At 56.0% G+C, this 18,132-nt stretch overlaps 1 protein-coding gene across 1 annotated transcript in view; it reads left to right on the plus strand.

Moving 5' to 3' along the window:
- The first annotated feature begins 122 nt into the window (after nt 1-122).
- CNGB1 (cyclic nucleotide gated channel subunit beta 1) overlaps nt 123-18,132 on the plus strand; it is a 58,521-nt gene continuing 40,511 nt past the window's right edge. Inside the window, exons 1-13 of the mRNA XM_054697504.1 lie at nt 123-288; nt 2,087-2,144; nt 2,416-2,488; nt 3,231-3,345; nt 3,440-3,482; nt 3,678-3,714; nt 5,431-5,506; nt 5,746-5,785; nt 6,139-6,298; nt 7,035-7,110; nt 7,528-7,564; nt 13,871-14,033; nt 15,182-15,253. Of these exons, the coding sequence (XP_054553479.1) occupies nt 133-288; nt 2,087-2,144; nt 2,416-2,488; nt 3,231-3,345; nt 3,440-3,482; nt 3,678-3,714; nt 5,431-5,506; nt 5,746-5,785; nt 6,139-6,298; nt 7,035-7,110; nt 7,528-7,564; nt 13,871-14,033; nt 15,182-15,253 (1,106 nt within the window). The 5' untranslated portion in view covers nt 123-132. The remainder of the gene's footprint in view (nt 289-2,086; nt 2,145-2,415; nt 2,489-3,230; nt 3,346-3,439; nt 3,483-3,677; nt 3,715-5,430; nt 5,507-5,745; nt 5,786-6,138; nt 6,299-7,034; nt 7,111-7,527; nt 7,565-13,870; nt 14,034-15,181; nt 15,254-18,132) is intronic.

The following is an 18,132-nucleotide window of genomic DNA, read 5'->3' on the forward strand; positions in this document are numbered from 1 at the left end:
ACTGCAAAGCCATTTTAAAATATAATGAGGGAAAAAAAGAAAATGTGTAACCCACAAAAGCAGCCCCCAAATGGGTGCAACTGTGAGCACTCTGGGGGAAATCTAAGGACACCATCTCTTACAGGTGTCAGGATGTTGGGCTGGGTCCAGAGGGTGCTGCCTCAACCCCCAGGGACCCTTCAGAAGACCAAGAGGGAGGAGGAGGAGGACCGGGCAGAACCAGAACCAGAGCCCAAGGCGGAAGCAGAGCCAGAACCAGAGCCTGAAACAGAGGAGTCCGCAACCCTGGTAGGAAGACGATGGCGAGGAGGGCATGCTGGTCTCGCTGCCCAGGACTTCCCAGCTTGGGCCAGCTTCCCGCCACAGGCCTTCCACAACAAAATTTGAGTCAGAAGGAAAACTCCAGGCCACCTGGCTTGGCACTCGTTTTACACCAAGGAGGAAAGAGAATGGATAGGGCTTGCTCAAGGCTAACTTTTTCTGTTCAAAGGCTGGAGAGTAAATATTTTGGACTTTGTGGGTCTTGCCATCTCTGTTAATAGTCCACTCTGCCATTGTGAAGTGAAAACACTCACAGGCAATATATGAACATGGCTGTGTTCCAATAAAACTTTATTTACAAAAGCAGGCAGCCGTTTGGCCCAAGGGCCATTGCCTGCTGATATCTAGAATCTAGAGCAAGAGCTACTCAAAGAGTTCAGTCCACGAACTCTGTTACTAGCCCATGTGAGGTCAGGAGCTTGCAAATCTACAATGTACCTTCGTGCAGTATTTGGTAGTAAGACTTTCTCCATGAAGGATGTAGGTAATTGATCTACATTCTGGTGCATACTGCTTATTCATGTGGACCAGTCACAGTTTACAGACTGACACTGGTTCATGGATTACAGTTAGAGCAATATTTCTCTAGAAACTTCCTGCAAGTGCCTCAAAGCTTCCTAATTTTGCATCCCATCTGCTCAGGAGCCTGATGATGATGAATTCAGAAGCTCAACTGAACAGATTTGATTTAGCTTCTAATTGACGCCTGACCCTATGTGCAGTGCTGGGAGCATGATGATGTACAAGCCTTGCCCCTGGGAATCTATAGACTCAGCCAGGTCACTCACTGAATCCATGACTGTATTCACATGTTTGTGTTGTGTGCACATATTTATGTGTCCATACACGTGTGTGGACAATATCACATGTTTGTGTATGCATGTGTGCACGCAGTTTGTTGTCTGTACTTGTGTGCCCATGCATGTGTTTAGAGCAGATGCTTAGTTCACACATGTACAGGCGCATGTGTGTGCACACATGTTTGTGTGCCTTGCAGTATGCTCATTTGTGTGTATTTTATTGTGCTTTGGTGCATATATGAATGATGTGTGCATGAGAATGTGTTTGTGCGTCAGTGCAAGGCTGCACGTGTAAGTTGTGTACCTGCCGATGTTTATGTGAATGGGAATAACGTATATGTGGATGTGTGTGTACAGCACACACATGCCTGCGTGTGTATGCAAATGCCTGCGTATCTATGCAAATGCCTGTGCCTCTGTGTCTGTACCCTTGCAGACATATACACACACCTCTTGCAACATGTCTGTCTGTGTGTGTCAGGGCATATGTGTGCACAGCAGTAGAGGGTGTGGCTGCAGAGGCAACTGTGAGACAGGTGGCAGAGACTGAACCCCCCTGACTGCTAGAGGGGAGTGGAAGGCTTGGCCTTGAAGGGCAGGGAGAAGGTTGGGCACTGGCACAGGGTAGATTCCTTCCCTCCCCGTCCCCTCTGCTTGCCCCAAGGCTTCATAACGCTCTCTTAGTGAAGTGGGACAGCTTCCTGGCACATGTGATCGACCTGGGGGCCACCTTGGGGTGTGCGAGGATCGAGGGTGGATACAATGCCCTGCGGCTGGGAGGAAGGGAATATTCCAAGTGGAAGGCGAGGTACCAGGATTTACTGGGTCAGTTGAGCAAAGAGTTGTTTGGCTCTGTGTTTGGGGTGGGGATGTGTGAGGATCCCTGTGGCTGGGACACGGACTGCCCTCGCGTGAGCAAGGCTGGCCTCGCTGACGGCTGACACAGTCCCATTTGAACCCTCCAGCCACCTGAGGAGCCATTCCGGGGGGACGAGGTGGACAGAGGCTACGCGAGCCCTCAGGGTGAGTGGCGGAAGCCCAGCTCGGCAGGGTTTCCCCAAGAGCCTTGCCGTGGCTCAGGAGGCTGGCAGGCCCACTTCACAAAGGGGGAAACTGAGGCTAAGAGCAGGTAAGGGTGGGCTCCTGGGGACTTCTTTAGTTGAGCCAAGCCAGATCTTACCTCTAGCCCCCTTGGCATTCTCCCCTGCCTCTGCCTCTGCCTTAACCTCCCCCGCAGGGTAGAAACAGGCCTTGCTGAGGCTCCTGATCTAAAGTATGAGGGACTCTTTTCCAGAAATGCAGGAGGTTGCCCGCACTCTGGTCACATCCCTCCAAGCCCAGGTCGCTGTGGGCCCTGAAGTGAACAGGTACTGCACCCCCTTCCTTCTCTCCACCTCAGCAAGCACCCCGCGCCCCCCAAGCCAGGGAGCCACAGGGGCCCAAGACCGGCACTACTCTCAGGTTATAGCCAATCCCGGGTAAAGACCTGCAAAGTCACGGGAACTGGCTGCAGGGAACTTCAGGCAGAGGGTGGGGGTCTCTCACGCTCAAATGGCGAGACAACCAAGAGAAATGGAGGCTGGGGGCCAGCGGTCGCTCATTGTGTGGATGACATGCAGGTCTAGCGTGGCCAGAGCGTCTGATTTTCCCAAGGAAGCCAGAAATCCAGACTTCCACGCCATCTCGCAGTTGGCTCAGACATTCCAGAACAAGTGAGGGCACCTGTGATGCCCGTATTTAAAAAGATCAGCCTCAGCTGCAGGAAGCCCTCACCTTTCTAGAGCACAGATGTCAGCCAGTGCAGCCCCCAGGGATCCCTGGGGCCAGGCGAAGTGGAGGCAGGGTGAGAAAGTGGGCTCAGCAACTCTGCACCCACATATCTGGCGGGGGCACACCCAGATTGGCCAGGCATGCTGGCCTCACCAGGGCTTGCATCCCCCATTTTCCAGACAGGGACATAAGGCTAAGGGGGAGGTGATATGTCTGAAGCCTCACAGTGGTGAGGTGGAGGTTTGGGGTTCAGCCAAGTTCTTTAGGACAGCGGGGACTGCCTCTTCAGCCAGTTTGGGGCTGGGGACATTGAGGGCTGATGCGTTTGTCCCTGGACAGTGCCCGCAGCTGGGTGCTAACCTGGCTCAGGACAGGCCTGGAGAAGATCGCCCCGCAGCCCAGCCACAGCAGCAGGCCAGCGCAGAGCACTGCGGGCCTGGGGAGCCCGGCTCAGGTACTGTTGGGGTTAGAGTGGTGGAGGGGGAGAGGCTAGGGGGGTGGCCCGTGCACGTGGGCTTGTTCCCCATGTCATCTGTCTGTTCCCATAGGCAGGAGCTCAGGTCCTTGGGCGCTGCGCCACTGGAGGCCCAGGTAAGGCCCAGAGACAGGGGGCCCTTGGCAGCAGCGGGACCGAGGGACAGGCCTGCCCCTGGGAAAAGTCCACGGGGCTGGATTTTCTCATCTCATTGGCCCAACGCTCAAAACTGGGCTTGAGTTGGGTTGACCGGAGGACACTGGGCAGGCCTTTGGCTGCTGACAGCCTTTCTTTATTCTCTGACCCTGCAGATGGGGCCCAGGAGGCCCTCAGGGCCCCAGATACTGGGTGAGTACCCATTCTTGAGCACTGGTTTGGGAGTCCAGGCCTCATTTGGAGTATGTGTGGTGGGGGTGCAGTGCACCCAGAGCCCAGGGGCTTGGGTTGGGAGCAGGGTCCACCATCACCACAGTGGACAACCTTGGATGTGCCTCTCATCTCATCCCATCCTCACGTTCTCATTAAGAAATGGCAAGGGTGGGCCTGAGCTGCCCCTGGATGGTTGTGCTAATTAGTGGGGGCCCTTCTCAGGATGGAGAGGGGGTGTGGATGAGCTCCTCACCAGCAAGATTCGTGTGGTGGGTGCCCGGTGCAGCTCTGAAGCCGGGCCTGCCTCTCTGTGGGGCTCTTGGTGGTCAGATTGGCCTGGAAGCTGCACAGCTTTCAAATCCTCAAAACTGCCCGGTGGTCGCCTTGTCATCCAGGTGGCCGGCAGATGAGGACTAAGCAAAACAGGGAGCCTGGATCCCTCTCCAAGGAGGGTCCCTCTCAGCTCCAGTTGCCTCTGCCCTGCAGGAGTGAGGGCCGAGGGTGGCCAGATCCTCCAGTTTTTCAAGAGAAGCTAGAACTTTAGATTTTTATGTAAACTCCTTTGTTTGTAGATGTCAGTAATTTACAAGTTTCCAGAATACAGTGGGCCTCCAGAGTAAGCCTGAAGTCTCTGATTTGCAAGCTCTGCTGGGAATCCATTCATCTCTCCCCGCTCCCCTCATCCTTTCATTGGATTGTCAGGTCGTGAGAGCAGGGGCGTTTGTCCTGGTCACTGCTGCACCCCTGGCACCCAGCAGAGTTGGGGGGACTCAGCACGGAGGGGTGAAATGAAGGGGTGAATGAATGATGTGGATCCTCACATACTCCATTCATTAATTCGTGGCTCCCACTTGCTCTTTTGCCCCTGGAGGCTGCCCAGATCAGGGGTCCCCAGGGCCACTGAGCTGACTCATAAAGCCGTAAAGTGATATGGGAGGAAGGCACCCAGAGGACTTGCCAGCTTGCTTTTGCACCAGACTGGTGGGGGATGGAGTCCCCTGGGAACATGGAGTTTCCCAGAGGAGAGAGGGGCTGCCCATAGGCCAGATGGGCCTGGGACCCAAAGTTTGTCCAGGAGGAGACTTGTGCACTGTGGGGCCCAGTGTGAAGTGAAAAAACAGAACTTGCAAAATGACTAAGACCAAAGACTGCGGGGACAGTGTGGAGCCCAAAATGGGTCCCTGCAAGTGTGGGTCCCTGTAGACAGCACAGGCCACAAACTTTGAAGCCAGGCTGGTGTGCCCCAGTCACTGGGAGCTCCCAGGCTACAGAGGCCATGGCTGGGCCAGTTTTTCCAGGCCTGGCCCAGATTTAGGTCAGAACTTGAGGTTGACAGCAGTGCCCGCCACCACCTTGGGCCCTTTGAGAGTGTCTGATAGAGGAGGCTCCCCCCCCCCCGCCCCCAAGGTGGAAGGTTGCACCCCTTCCAGGGTCGGGGGTACAACTGGGGTCTTGGGGCATCCTGGGGCAGCATCTTAGCCCTCATCCTTCCTAGAGAGGTGTTCAGTGCCTGTAGGGAGCAGGCTATTTTGGGGGGCACTGGAACCCCCCAGAACAGACACTTGTGGTCTGAGACAAACCCCTTCCCCGCCCTGGGCTTCAGTTTCATGGCTGTCTGAGGGCCTGGAAGGGGTGCTGGAACCTGAGACCCAGCAGGTGGTCAGGCTGCTCAGTTGACCACTGGCCCCTGTGTAGGCCCCGACCCTGGCTGCTCCGATGGGTTGAGCAGAGTCTGGAGAAGGTGCTGCCACAGCCCCCCAAATCCTCAGCGGTAAGTCCAGGAAAAAGGGGAGCAGGAAGCTGCTCATCTGGGAGGGTTTTGGGGGCCCAGGAAGGGCCAGTTTACTCAAAAGGTTCTTCTTGTTCTCTGGGGCCCATGGAGAGGGCACTGTCCTCCCTGAGCGTCCTAGGTGGGGAGGAGTGGCCGCAGAAGGGCGGGGCACAGCTGACCAGGGCAGGGGTGCACAGGATTGCTTTGCCCTGTGACCTCCTTCCCTGCTTTTGATCCAGGGCTGCAGAGATGAGCCTGCTGATGCTGCCTGGGGTGCAGGTACATGGAGGGGCTCTGGAGAGGGGCTGACTGGGATGGTCACGGCTGGGCCGGGGGTACAACTGAGGTCTTGGGGCATCCTGAGGCAGCATCTTAGCCCTCATCCTTCCTAGAGAGGTGTTCAGTGCCTGTAGGGAGCAGGCTATTTTGGGGAGCACTGGAACCCCCCAGAACAGACACTTGTGGTCTGAGACAAACCCCTTCCCCTCCCTGGGCTTCAGTTTCATGGCTGTCGGATGATGGGGTACTTGGGGTGGTCCCAGCGGGCTCCTACTTAGTCATGTCGGTACCTTGGGTCAGAGGGTTCTCATGAAGTCCTCTCATCTTTAGTTTCTCCCCTGCTTGCCACTTAGACACCCCTGAGCCCCATTTGGAAACAGAGTCCACGCTGCAGTTGCCAGAAAGCCCCATCCTGCCCACACTGGGCCCCCCGGAGCCTGAAGAGGAGCCCACTCCAGATCCTCAGCCCGCCCTCCAGGCTTCTTCCCTGCCGCCCCCCGGGGACACTGTCAGGTGAGCCCCCAAATGCTATGCCTGCCCCAGGAGCAGGAGCAGTGCCTCCTCCCAGCCCAACGCCCAACCGCCAACCTTCACAAAACTACTTTGTTTTATTAGAAAAGCAACACAGGCACCTGGGAGGACATTCAAAGGGGTTGCCAGCCCCCCACCACTTGTACCCCACCTTCTCAGCCCGGCCAAGCAGATGAGGATGTTTCTCCTTTAAACACACACCTGGCGAGAGCAAACTATATATACTGCTGTGATCTTGCTTTTCTCACCTAAAAAGGCGCCTTAGAGGTGGTTTATACCTATCAGTCGGCTTCATTCCTGCCACAGCGGCACAGAATCCACTGCGTGGATGCTTTTAACTCGCAGACATCGGGTTGTTTCCACCTGTGCTGAGTCACTGCTTATCTGGGCATCATTTAGCTCAAGTCTGCAGGAGAAATCAGAGGAAGTAGAGCTGCTGGGTCAAGGGATACCTGCATTGAAAATCAGCATCAGGCCTGAGTGAGGGGCCTGAAGGGAGCTCCTGTTTGAGTGAGGGTGGGGCCGAGGAGGTGGGGTCCCCCTGGGGTCTGCAGAGTAGCCTGAGGCTTGCCTGGGAGAACAGGGAGGGGCAGCGTGCTTGGGGTTGAGACCTGGGCACTGGTCTGCCTTGCCGTTGGCCTTGGGGCAGGTCTGGCTCTGGCCTCAGTTTCCCCAGAATCCCTCTCAATCAGGCACCACCGCTCTCGCCCACCTGCAGGTTGGTGGCGTGGCTCCGGCACAGGCTGGAGAAGGTCCTGCCGCAGCCAGTGCTCCAGGAGAGGGCTGGGGAGCAGGTGGGTGCTGAGCTCAGGGCGTGGGGCCCTGAGTGCTGGGGGGAAGGGGTCTCAGGAGCTTGGGCAAGAGTGGGGTGTTCCCTGGGTGGGGTACAGAAGGAAGAAGGGGGTCTGCAGCAGGAGTCCAGCCTGCCCAGCACTGTGGTCTCAGGGCTAAGAAGTGCAGGTCCAGCCTCAACTATCAGGAGCTGAAATTGTGGAGGGAGGTGCCTCCATGGGGGGAGCAGTCGGGAAAAGGGGTGCAGAGAAGAAGCCTCCCAGGAACATCAGGGAAGGCTTCCCAGTGGAGGTGGCCTGCCAAGTTGAGACCTGAAGGGGGAGTTCCTCAGGGGGTGAGAGGAGGTAGAGGGGAGTGGTGTACAAAGGGCCCTGCGGACAGAGGACCCTGGACATTTTCTCCCCTTTCTCCCCACTCAGGAGCCTGAGAGCCCTGTGACCTGTGACGTGCAGACCAGTAAGTGACACGTGTGTCTTCATGAGCGTGTCCCGGGGATGGCTTAGTCTGAGTGTGCAAGGGCAGTGGGTCTGCTGCTGGACTCGCTAGGGGGCACAGTCAGGGTCTTCTGACCTGGAGCAAAGGGTCCTCGGGTCTGGTCAGCCTGGCAAGGTTGCCAGGGCCTGGCCCAGAGCTAGCTGGTGGTGGCTGGAGGCCTCTGCTAGGGGCTGGGATTGGAGGGGGGGCTCAGCGGGGGATGTGTCTGTAGGCGTGGACCCCTTCCCCCGCCTTCCAGCTTCTCCCCAGAGAAAATAGTTCTGAGGCCATCTGTGGTCCCCCTTCCTGCTGGGAACATGGGGAGAGAGAGCGCGTCCCATTGCCCTTCAGCAGGGCCTGGGGGTTGGCTGAACAGAGTCCTGCACTTCAGGGGCCAGAGGGAAGAGGGACTAGACCCTTAGACTCCAGCTGCCTTGAGTGGGAAGAGTGTCCCCTGGTCTTTGTCTGGACTGGAGGAGAGAGATGCCTTTTATCCCTGCCCTGCTCCAGGATTAGGGGCAGACTGAGGCCAGGAGGGGAGGACCAGACTCCAGAATCTGTTTGCCTTCATTTCATGGCCTCTGGAGAGGCATGTGATAGACAGAGCATTCATTCATTCATTCATTCATTCATAACAAAGGATCGAGGGGGACCTGCTAGGTGCCAGGCCTGTGATGAGTTCCAGGGATGAACAAAGCAAATTTCAGGCTCCACGGCTGTGGCCCTATTCCACCCTGGACACAGAACCTTGGACTGTGGCCCTCAGGGCTTCCCAAAACTGTGTCTGGCCTGTGGTGGTCTTTCTGGGCGCTCTGAACTGCGGCAACTGCAACAGCCTGAGCACAGACTGGCCTGTGGACTGTGGAGCTGGCGTCTGGCAGCAGCTGTGGGAGGACATTGTGAGGCTCTGAGCAGGGGTTGCTCCATCTTGTGGAGGTCATGGGCACCCCAGAGGGGCGAGCAGAGGGCCAGAGACGGCCCCAGTTCACAGAATTAGATGTCCTGGGGTGACGAGCCACGTCCACTTGTCTGGCAGCTCAGCCAGAGCAAGGTTACAGTACAGGGGGTGTTCTCTGGAGCTGACACCCCATCCCCACCCAGGATGCTGACCCTACCCCTCTTTCTTTTCTTTTCTTTTCTTTTTTTTTTTAAGATTTATTTATTTATTTATACAAGCACTGGGTACAGTCAGAAGCTTGGGAGGGTGAGAGGATTCACCAGAGCCAGAGTGGGGAACAGAACAGGCAGACTGACGAAATACACTGCTGAGGGGAGCAGCGGGCGGCAGGAGAGGTCTGTGCACCATGTGGGAACCTCGCTGGTGGCCGGGGATTGAACCAGTGCTGCAGAGGCTGCGGGCAGCTTTGCAGCCCAGTGCTCAACCGCTGCACCACCAGGGGAGGCCCTGACCCTACCCCTCTTACCAGGCTCTCTGGAGGAAGCAGTGTTCCCAGCGGCTATCATCAGGGCTCCCGTGTGTCTGGAGCTTGTGGGTCGTGGTGGGCACTGGATGTCCTTGGGGCAGACTCAGCCCAGGACTGGGGTGTATTTGCCTCCTGGAGCTGCCATGACAAAGGACCATGGACTGGGCACCTCCAAACAGCAGGGGTTATTCTCAGAGCACAGGAAGTGAGAAGTCCGAAGTCCAAAGTCAAAGTGATGCCAGGGTTGGTTTTTCTGGAAGTTCTGAGGAAGAAAACCTCCCCCACTTTTCTCTGGTGGCTGCTGGTGACCCCAGGCACCCCAGCTCAGCTGCCCTCCAATTTCGGTCTGAGTACAGACTGGCCTTCTCCTTCTAAGAACACCCACCATTGGGGTTAGGGCTCACCCCATGTGCACATGATCTCCCCTTGTCAGCCTTCTCTTTCTTATCGCTGCAAAGACCCTGTTTCCAAATAAGGTCGGCCACAGGTAGCGGGGGTCAGGACTGGGATGTATATTTGGGGGGGCACTGTACAGCCTGTTAAACGAGGTGGCTCTGAAGGGCTGGGGTGGGTGTCTCTCCCTTCTCCCTGCTTCATCCCTACCTCCCTCTACCCATTCACTCACTCATTCACCCCCTCGCCTGCCCGCCCAGCCCACCCTTCTGTCCTCTCCTTTGTTTAAGGGGTGGCAGCAGCTGGAGGCCTCTGAAACAAAGGAGACCGGAGCCTGGGGGAGTGCAGACAAACGGACAGATGGACAGAAGGAAGGAAGGGTGCCCTGAAGAAAGACTGGCAGGGAGGGCAGGGAGGGTGACAGAGGTGGCCATGGAGCCCCACCACCTTGAACAGTGACTCCTGCCCCTCCCTGTGCTCCCAGATGGGGGAAGGGGAGCCAGGGTCACCCCTCAGAGACCCCAGGGCAGCCCCTTGGGGGAGGTCGCCAAGGGCAGCCTATGGGCTGTGAGCTGGGCAGCGGGAGGACCTCCCACCCGAGGGCTCGGGAAGGCCTTGGACTGTCTTTTGAGAAGATTCCGGTGCAGCCCGCAGCATGTCACCCGGCACAGCTGTCCACCCTGCAGGACACAATTCTCCCTGAAGAATCAGACTTGACCCCTGTCTGTCGCCCATGGTCAGAGACCCCTAGTGGACAGCAACCAACGCTTTGGTTGACATTAAAAAGCATCAAATTCTGATTGCATGATATTGTTCTTCGGATAAGGCTAAAAGGAGCATTTAGATCTTGCTCCCCACTCTGTCTCTGGTGGGTCCTCTCACCTCCCGTGCCTCTGGCCTACACCCCAGTTTTTCTATGCATAAATAAGTAAATAAATCTTTCCTTTTAAAGATTTATTTATTTATGCATACAAGAACTGGGGTGTAAGCCAGAGGTATATGTGTGGGGAGGTGTGTGTGAAAGGATTCACCAGAGAGATTGGGGAACAGAAGAGGAGGATCTACTGAAATACACTGCTGAGGGGAGCAGCAGGCGTGACAGGAGAGGTCTGCCGTGCCATGTGGGTATCTCGCCGGCCGGCCTGGATCGAACCATGCTGCAGAGGCTGCAGACAACTTAGTGCTGCGCTTAACTGCCTGTGCAACCAGGAAGGCCCAATTTTCTTTCTTTTTAAAGATTTATTTATTTATGCATACAAGAACTGGGGTACAGGTCAGAGGTGCAGGGGGTGCATGTGAGAGGATTCACCAGAGACAGAGCAGGGAACAGAACAGGCAGACTGGCTGAAATATACCCCTGAGGGGAGCAGCGGGCGAGACAGAGAGGTCTGCTGCACCATGTGGGTTGCTCCCTGGCCAGCCGGGGATCGAACTCATGCTGCAGAGGCTGCAGATTGCTTCATAGTGCGGTGCTTAACCCCCTGCACCACCAGGGAGGCCAACTGGGGCCTGATTTTAAGGGGTTAGGCTGTAGGCAATGGGGAGCCATTGAAAGTGGCTGAGCATAAGAGGGACTACACAAAGGTTGCTCTGAGCCTGAGACCGTGTTCAAGGTAGGGGAAGCAATTGAAATGGAGGGCGGGGGAGGGGGGCTCTTTAACTTTAGGCCACATCTGAAGCACTTGGGACCCAGACCTGCCAGAAAGGAAGGAGGTTTTGGGCAGAGGTTTGTGTTTTACCAGTTACTCAGGGACCCAATGGGTCCCTTGGCCTAGAATTCATGCCCCTGGGCTCCTTGTCTCTGCTGCTCCCAGAAACAGGAGCCCCTTCCTCAGATTGGGCTGCTGACTTTCACTGCTGGAATCAGAACCCCATTTGACATCCTAGGAGGGCAAAGACTGGCTAGGAGGTAGAGGGCTGATGAGGGACTGTGGGGGTCCCCAGATGGAGCACAGTTTCCATGTGAACATGAGCAGTGTTGCTTTAGGGATATCATCTGAGGCCTGGCCACCTGGGTGGGGGCCTGGAAAAGCCAGGAGAGCTGGGAAACCGATGCCTGTGGAGAAGGGTTCGGAGCCCCAGGGGGGGTGGGACAGCGGCTCCTCCGGTCTTGCTCGGGGCTCTGCCCCAGGATCAGTGTGGCAGGTGCCCATGAACACCCTTCCTATCTGTACTTTGGGGCAGCCCTTTTCTCAGAGCTGCAAATCTTTGGCTGTCTGATGGGGACAGTGGAAAACATGCCTTTCAGGCCTGGCCTGGGGTGAAAGGAGGAAATTCTTCTTCACTAAATAGTCCTGAAATAGGGGTTAAGCACAGCACTGTGAAGCTATCCACACCCTCTGCAGCACAAGTTCAATCCCAGGCCCGCCAGGGAGCTACCCACATGGTGCAGCAGACCTCTCCTGTCTTGCCCACTGCTCCCCTCAGCAGTGTATTTCAGTCCATCTGCCTGTTCTGCTCCCCACTCTGTCTCTGGTGAATCCTCTCACTGCCCACACCTCTGGCCTGTATCCCAGTTCTTGAATGCATAAACAAATCTTTAAAATTAGTCCCTAAATAGAAAAGGTTAGGGAGAAAGGAAGTGAGGACACAGACAATGACTCTGTATTGTCTCATTTAGGCCCATTTCTGAACTACCGAGATGCCAGGGAGGCACTCACGGGCCAGCACACCGGGGAACAGGATCTGGGAGGCCTGGCACTGCCTCCAGTGTGCTGTGTGACCTTGGACAAGACCCTCAGCCTCTCTGAGCCAGCTCTCTGGCCTATGAAATGGGGAGAGTCCTCTTTTCACCCTGCAGGGTTGCCACAAAAGCTCATGAGCTCACAGGCCAAGACGTGTTCTGTGGCCTGGATGTCTTCTGCCATGTCAGGCCGGGGTTTGCCCACAAGTGGCTACTTGGGATGGGGATGCGACACCACTGCCGATGACGGCATAGAATGATACCACCCGCCACTGAATTTGGGGCCATAGTTGGAAACGTTTCCTGGGAGGCAAATTCCAGAGGTGCTTATAGGGCTGGAGGAACCAGGACCATAGGACACAAGGTAACAGGCAGGGGACACAAGGTAACATCTCCACCTAGAGGCCAGCAGGTGGGAGCCGAGAGTGACAATGCTTGGAAAGCAGGGAGCCCATGCCTCCACAGGGGAAACACCCCCAAAAAGAAGAGTTAACCTGGGTCTCGGTTGGCTTATCTGTAAAATGGGGAATAAAATATATGAGGGAAAATAAAATGGGAATAATACTTAGTCCTACCTTAGAAGGCTGGCACGAGGACTAATTTAGTTAATACATGTGACTCATGGTGCAGGCTCTGGCACATAGCAAGGACTCAAAAATGTAGCTTCTGTTACTATTGTTATTATTGCTCTATTATTATTATCATTATTACTGCTTTACACCAGGAACAATAACTCCCCAAGTCAAGGATGAAGTTTGAGGTCAGCTTCCACTGGAAGTCACCATTAGTAATAGATGCTTGGCTTGAGGGCTGCTAGCCCTTTGGTACTTTGTGGGAACACCTGATAGCCAGGCAGGCTCATTCTTTCTTCTGGTTGGGGGTCACCTTAGATTCTTTTTTTAAAGATTTATTTATTTATGCATACAAAAACTGGGGTACAGGCCAGCAGTGTGGGCGTGAGAGGATTCACCAGAGACAGAGTAGGGAGCAGAACAGGTGGATCGACTGAAATACACTGCTGAGGGGAGCGGTGGACGAGACGGGAGAGGTCTGCTGTGCCATGTGTGTCACCTCCCTGGCCAGGGATTGAACTCGTGCTGCAGTGGCTGTGGATGGCTTCATAGTGCTGCATCTTAACCCCTTGGGCCACCAGGGAGGCCCTCACCTTAGATTCTTGACGAGACTCTCCTTATCCCCTGCTGCCAACGTCACAGCCACAATAGTTTCACTGTCAGGGGTGGGGGAGATGGAGAAATGTTGAAGATTGTAGTTTCTTCTCTGAAGGTGGAACCTCTTTCTGCCGTGGACTCCCCTGAGGTGTGCTTCTAGGCCCCAAGAGAAAGACGCAGCAGCAGATGTGGTGTGCGGGATTGGCAAGCCCTCCTGGCCCCTTCGGGACACTCAAGCACCCGCATCTGGATGGCCTGGCAGACTCCGAGTCCGGCCTTTTGACATTACCAGCGATGCTGTGATTGGAGGCACTGTTTCCGCTTCTGCCCAGCCAGGAGGGAGGTCTCAATCAAAATAAAACCAGCCGCAACTGAAGCTCTGTCTCAGGGACTTTAAAAAGAGGGGGGAACCAATGGAAGGAGACGGGGTGACCGATGGGGAGCTTCGGTCAGCACTTTAGCACTGACCTGGTTGTTTGTGGTCCCTGGAAACAGCCTTTCCACTGCTGGGCTGGCCAGGGGTGGTGATGGCCCAGGTGCCCTCGTGGTCCCCGCCCGCTAGGGAGCCCCAGCCTGCTCCCAGCTGCTCTCCCAGCCCCCCACTCTGTGTCTCCTGCAGTCAGCATCCTCCCTGGAGGGCAAGAGGAGCCTGATCTTGTCCTAGAAGAGCTTGACCCTTGCTGGGAGCAGGGCCAGCGTCACGTGGGCACCACCAGCCCGCAGGACTCAGGGGCGGCTCCGGCGTGTGAAGAGGAGGACGAGGCCGTGGAGCAGATGCCCAGGTAGGAGCTGGAGAAGGCCTAAAACCCATGATCAGTTGGGAAGAAACCAGGCACAAAGTACAGAGCCCCGAAGTATAAAAGGACAAAGTGTGGGCACTGAGGCTGCTCCCCACCCCAATCCCGAGGCACCCAATGCTCTCCCCAGGCTGAGCGGCTGCCACTCCAGGGCACGTGGATTCCCTTCTTTCTTTTTGTCCCTTTTTGTAAGAAGATTTATTTATTATTTATACAAGCACTGGGTGCAGTCAGAAGCCCGGGAGGGTGAGAGAATTCACCAGAGCCAGAGCGGGGAGCAGAACAGGCAGACTGACGAAGTACACTGCTGAGGGGAGCAGCGGGCAGCAGGAGAGGTCTGCGCGCCATGTGGGACCCTCGCTGGTGACCGGGGATCGAACTGGCGGCGCTGCAGAGGCTGCGGGCAGCTTCGCAGCCCAGCACTCAACTGCTGCGCCACCGGGGGAGGCCGTGGATTCCCTTCTTGTCCTCTCTTTATTTCCCCCCACAAAAGATAGCACGTCACAGGCACCTAAACATCAGATGCTTCAGAGAGGGCCTTGGAGACCCTCGAGGGTGGGACGGGGAGACAGCGCCTTCCCTGGACCTTGTTCCTTCCTATATTCATTCCACAATATACCTCGAGATTTTTTTTTTTTTTACAACTTCGTAGGAATGTGCCAGCACTTGCTTAACCTGTGTGCTACTGATGGATGTTTAGATCGATTCCAAGACATGTTATTATAAACACGTGCATGCGCCCTTGCGCAGGAGCAGGTCGGCAGGACGCATTTCCAGGAGCGGGGACGGGCTCCTGGGCAGGGGAGTGTGTAGTCATGGCCGTGGCTGCAGAGTCGCTACCCCAGGGCTGGAGTGATCTTAGCTCCCATGGACGGAGGTCTTGGGTCCTCAGGCCCATGCTCTGCATTGCAGAGATGGGGAAACCAGGGAGCAGGGGGTCACCACCAGGATGGTGAAGCAGCCCTGTTACGGGAGGGAGCCCAGGGCTGCTCAGGCGGGGCTCCCCTGATGGAGTCTTGGTTGGGGAGTTCAAATCCAGTCTAAGGGGTTTCAACATCCTGATGAAGACGGGGGCACGAATGGGCTTGGGGCGTGGCTGCAGGTGGACTCATCTGCCTTTGACCTCAACTCAGGTTGCTGCCTGGGATTCAAGAGGAGAGGGGGCCGGAGGAGGAGGAAAAAGAAGAGGAAAAGGCAGAGAATAAGTAAGTCACTTGTCCCACCCCACCCGCCAGGGATGGTCCGGGGAAGTGGGGTTACCATGAGGCAGCTTGGCTTCTGGGGTGAGGACACTGTTGGGGGTCCTTCCTTTGTTCTGTGCCTGTGCTGCTGGGTACTGAGCAGAGAGGCTACGGGAAGCTGGGGCTCCCCCACTGTGCTCATTATGACCCCAGACTCATATGTCCCCCACTCAACACGTCCTAACCCCTACCCCCACACAGACACTAGAACGTGACCTCCGCGAGGGTGGGTCTCTTACATCCATTGCCATGTGCCAGAGCTGAGGATAGTGCCGACACCGTGGGCACCACGTAAGAGCTGGTCGAATGCCTGGATGGATGAGTGAGTGGGCACACACGGGGGCGTCCAGTTCTCCCCTGTAATTAACACAGCCGAGGTGTAGGGCTGTCTCCTCCTCACACTCTCCACCCCTGGTAGCTTTAGATGCCTTCTAAGCTGCCCTGGATTCTGCTCTCCTGCCCATTTGTAGTGATTCCCCACCCGCACCCATAAAGATGTCAACATTAACACCCACAGAAGAGCACAGTTAAAATAAAGGTGAAAAATGGACATCAGGACCCCCCTAGAGGGAGAGGGCGTCTAGCAAGGTGGGATGGACAGGAGGACGGATGGATTGCTGAACGCGGGAGGCGAGACAAGCAGTGGAACAGGAGTCTGCAATCTGGACAGTGGGGGTGACGGGGTGTGAAGTCTGGGGTGTGGTTGCTTAGGTGGAATTGGAAAGCACGGGGCTGGAGGGGCTGCCAGGGAGGAAGTGTGGGTACAGGAGAAGCCCCTAGGTCCGAGTAGAGGCCCAGGGGATGACGAGGAAGCAGAAAATACTGAGGATGTGGTACCAGAGAGAGGGAGAAGGAGTTGGCGAGAATGTAGAGCCTGCAGGCCAAGTTCGGAAAGTGTTTCGAGAAGGAAGGTGTGATCTGCTGCGGGACGCATGTCCGGGATGTGACAGTGTAGCTGGTGGAAGGGGTGGGAGGTGATGCCTCTGAGGTGGTGGTGCCAGACTGTGAAGGCCTTACACTTGATCACCTGGAAGGGAGCAATGGGGAGCTATTGAAGGTTTGAGCAGGCGAGTGTCACCACCCGGCAGCTGTGGAGAGATTATGGCAGGGAGAGCAGCGAGGAGGCTGTGTCATTGTCAGGTCAGGCTGAGTATGTCTGTCCTCTTGCTCTCTCCTCTTGCGGTCTCCCCCATCCTCCACTCCACTGTCCATGCTAACCCCAGCCCATGCCCATCCCTAAGCTGTTCCTCGGAAGCAGGACAGCACGGACTTAGTGGAGTGACCTAAGCACATGGCATATGCCACAGAATTCCTGCCTCCACAGTGGAACGTGGGGGCTGATCATCACCCTTGGAGTGGTGAGAAGCACAGCCGTGATAACCAATGTGGCGGGACTTGGCCTGGAGTGAGTGTCCCACTGATGGACACTGATACTCTCCCCATGAAGGGTCATTTTCAGTCCCAATTGTGAAAGAGTTAAACCTTGAGTCCAACACAGGATTTCAGAACTGGAGGTCTGCCCAGTGGCATTGCTTTTAGCCATCCTTGCCAGTTCTCCTATAGAAATTCTATCTTTGGCCACTTGCTTGCCCCCAGCGACAGGGAGCTCACAACCACACTACGGCTGTCCCATCCATATGCTCCTCTGACTTATGAAAATCTTTTTTTTTTTTTTTTTTTTTTTTTTTTTTTTTACCAAAGCACATGTGCTTCCTTCCCTGTGGCTTCTATCACCCACCCAAACACTGCCCTCAGCCCCCCAGGCTGCTCAGAGAAGACCTCGGAGGCTACATAGCTTGGTTAGTACAGCCTTGTCCGCCCCTGCTTTCCACACCTCTGTGTAGACTACAGTGCATGGGGGTTTTTCCCCCATCAAACCTGTGTGCCCAGGGCTTAGGCCTGAAAACCCCTTTCATGCCTCTGCTCTTGAACTGAGCACACATGAAGACTGGTGACCCAGTGCTCACACACATGCAGTAGCTACATGCACATGGCCATGCACACACTTACGTGTGCAGGGACACACACACTTCACCCCCACACGGCCAGCATGCATGCACAGAGACTTTATGCAAAAAGCACATGCATACAGTTACCCCCCAATGCTGCAGAAACACACACACACACACACAAATGTTTACCCAAGTTTCAAACTCAAGAGCTTTTGGGGTGAGGTTGCCTGGGGAGGGATGCAGGCTTGTGGTGAGTGAGTGAGTGAGCCCAGGGTGGCGTCTGACATGCCAGAGGGAGTCTGGCTCAGGACAGGCAGTCTGGGCTGTGGCTGCCAGGGAGGATGCTCTTGGCCAGCTCTGCGGAGGCACAGGGGTTACTGATGACGCGCGGGCCCTGGTAACGGGCAGATTGTCGCCTAGCGACCTGGTCTCTGCTGGCAGCAGCTCCTGTTTTCCTAGCAACCGCAGCCTTTCGGTCCCCACCTGGCCTCCCTAGGGACATCTCTGCAGAGTTCCCTGCTTGTCCCCTCAATCTGATTAGAAGCAGGAAGGCTCTGGAGCTGCCTCGCAGACTCAGAGCGGGCTAGCACGCTCCGGTTCTCCACGCTGCGCGAGACCCCGGTTTGGGATGAATGTCCCTGCCCACGGCTGAACCCCCGCACCATGGGCATCCTTGTTGGCAAAGACAGCGAGACCCAAGTAGGTGGCTGCTTCTCCCTGAGGGCTCTCCTCCTTCCTTCTTTTGGGGTTATTGTGTCGGGTGGAGTGTTCTACTGAAGTTGACAGTAAGGACCTTCACCTGGGGGTGCAGCCTGTTGGGTGACCTGGGGGAGGGCAGAGAAGTGGGCTGCTACACCCTGCAACTTTAACTTGGAGAGCCAGGGAATTTCT

The sequence above is a fragment of the Talpa occidentalis genome, unplaced genomic scaffold, assembly GCF_014898055.3.
Source record: "Talpa occidentalis isolate TD23 unplaced genomic scaffold, MPIMG_talOcc4v2.1 talOcc4.17, whole genome shotgun sequence".
NCBI classification, from domain to species: Eukaryota; Metazoa; Chordata; class Mammalia; order Eulipotyphla; family Talpidae; genus Talpa; species Talpa occidentalis.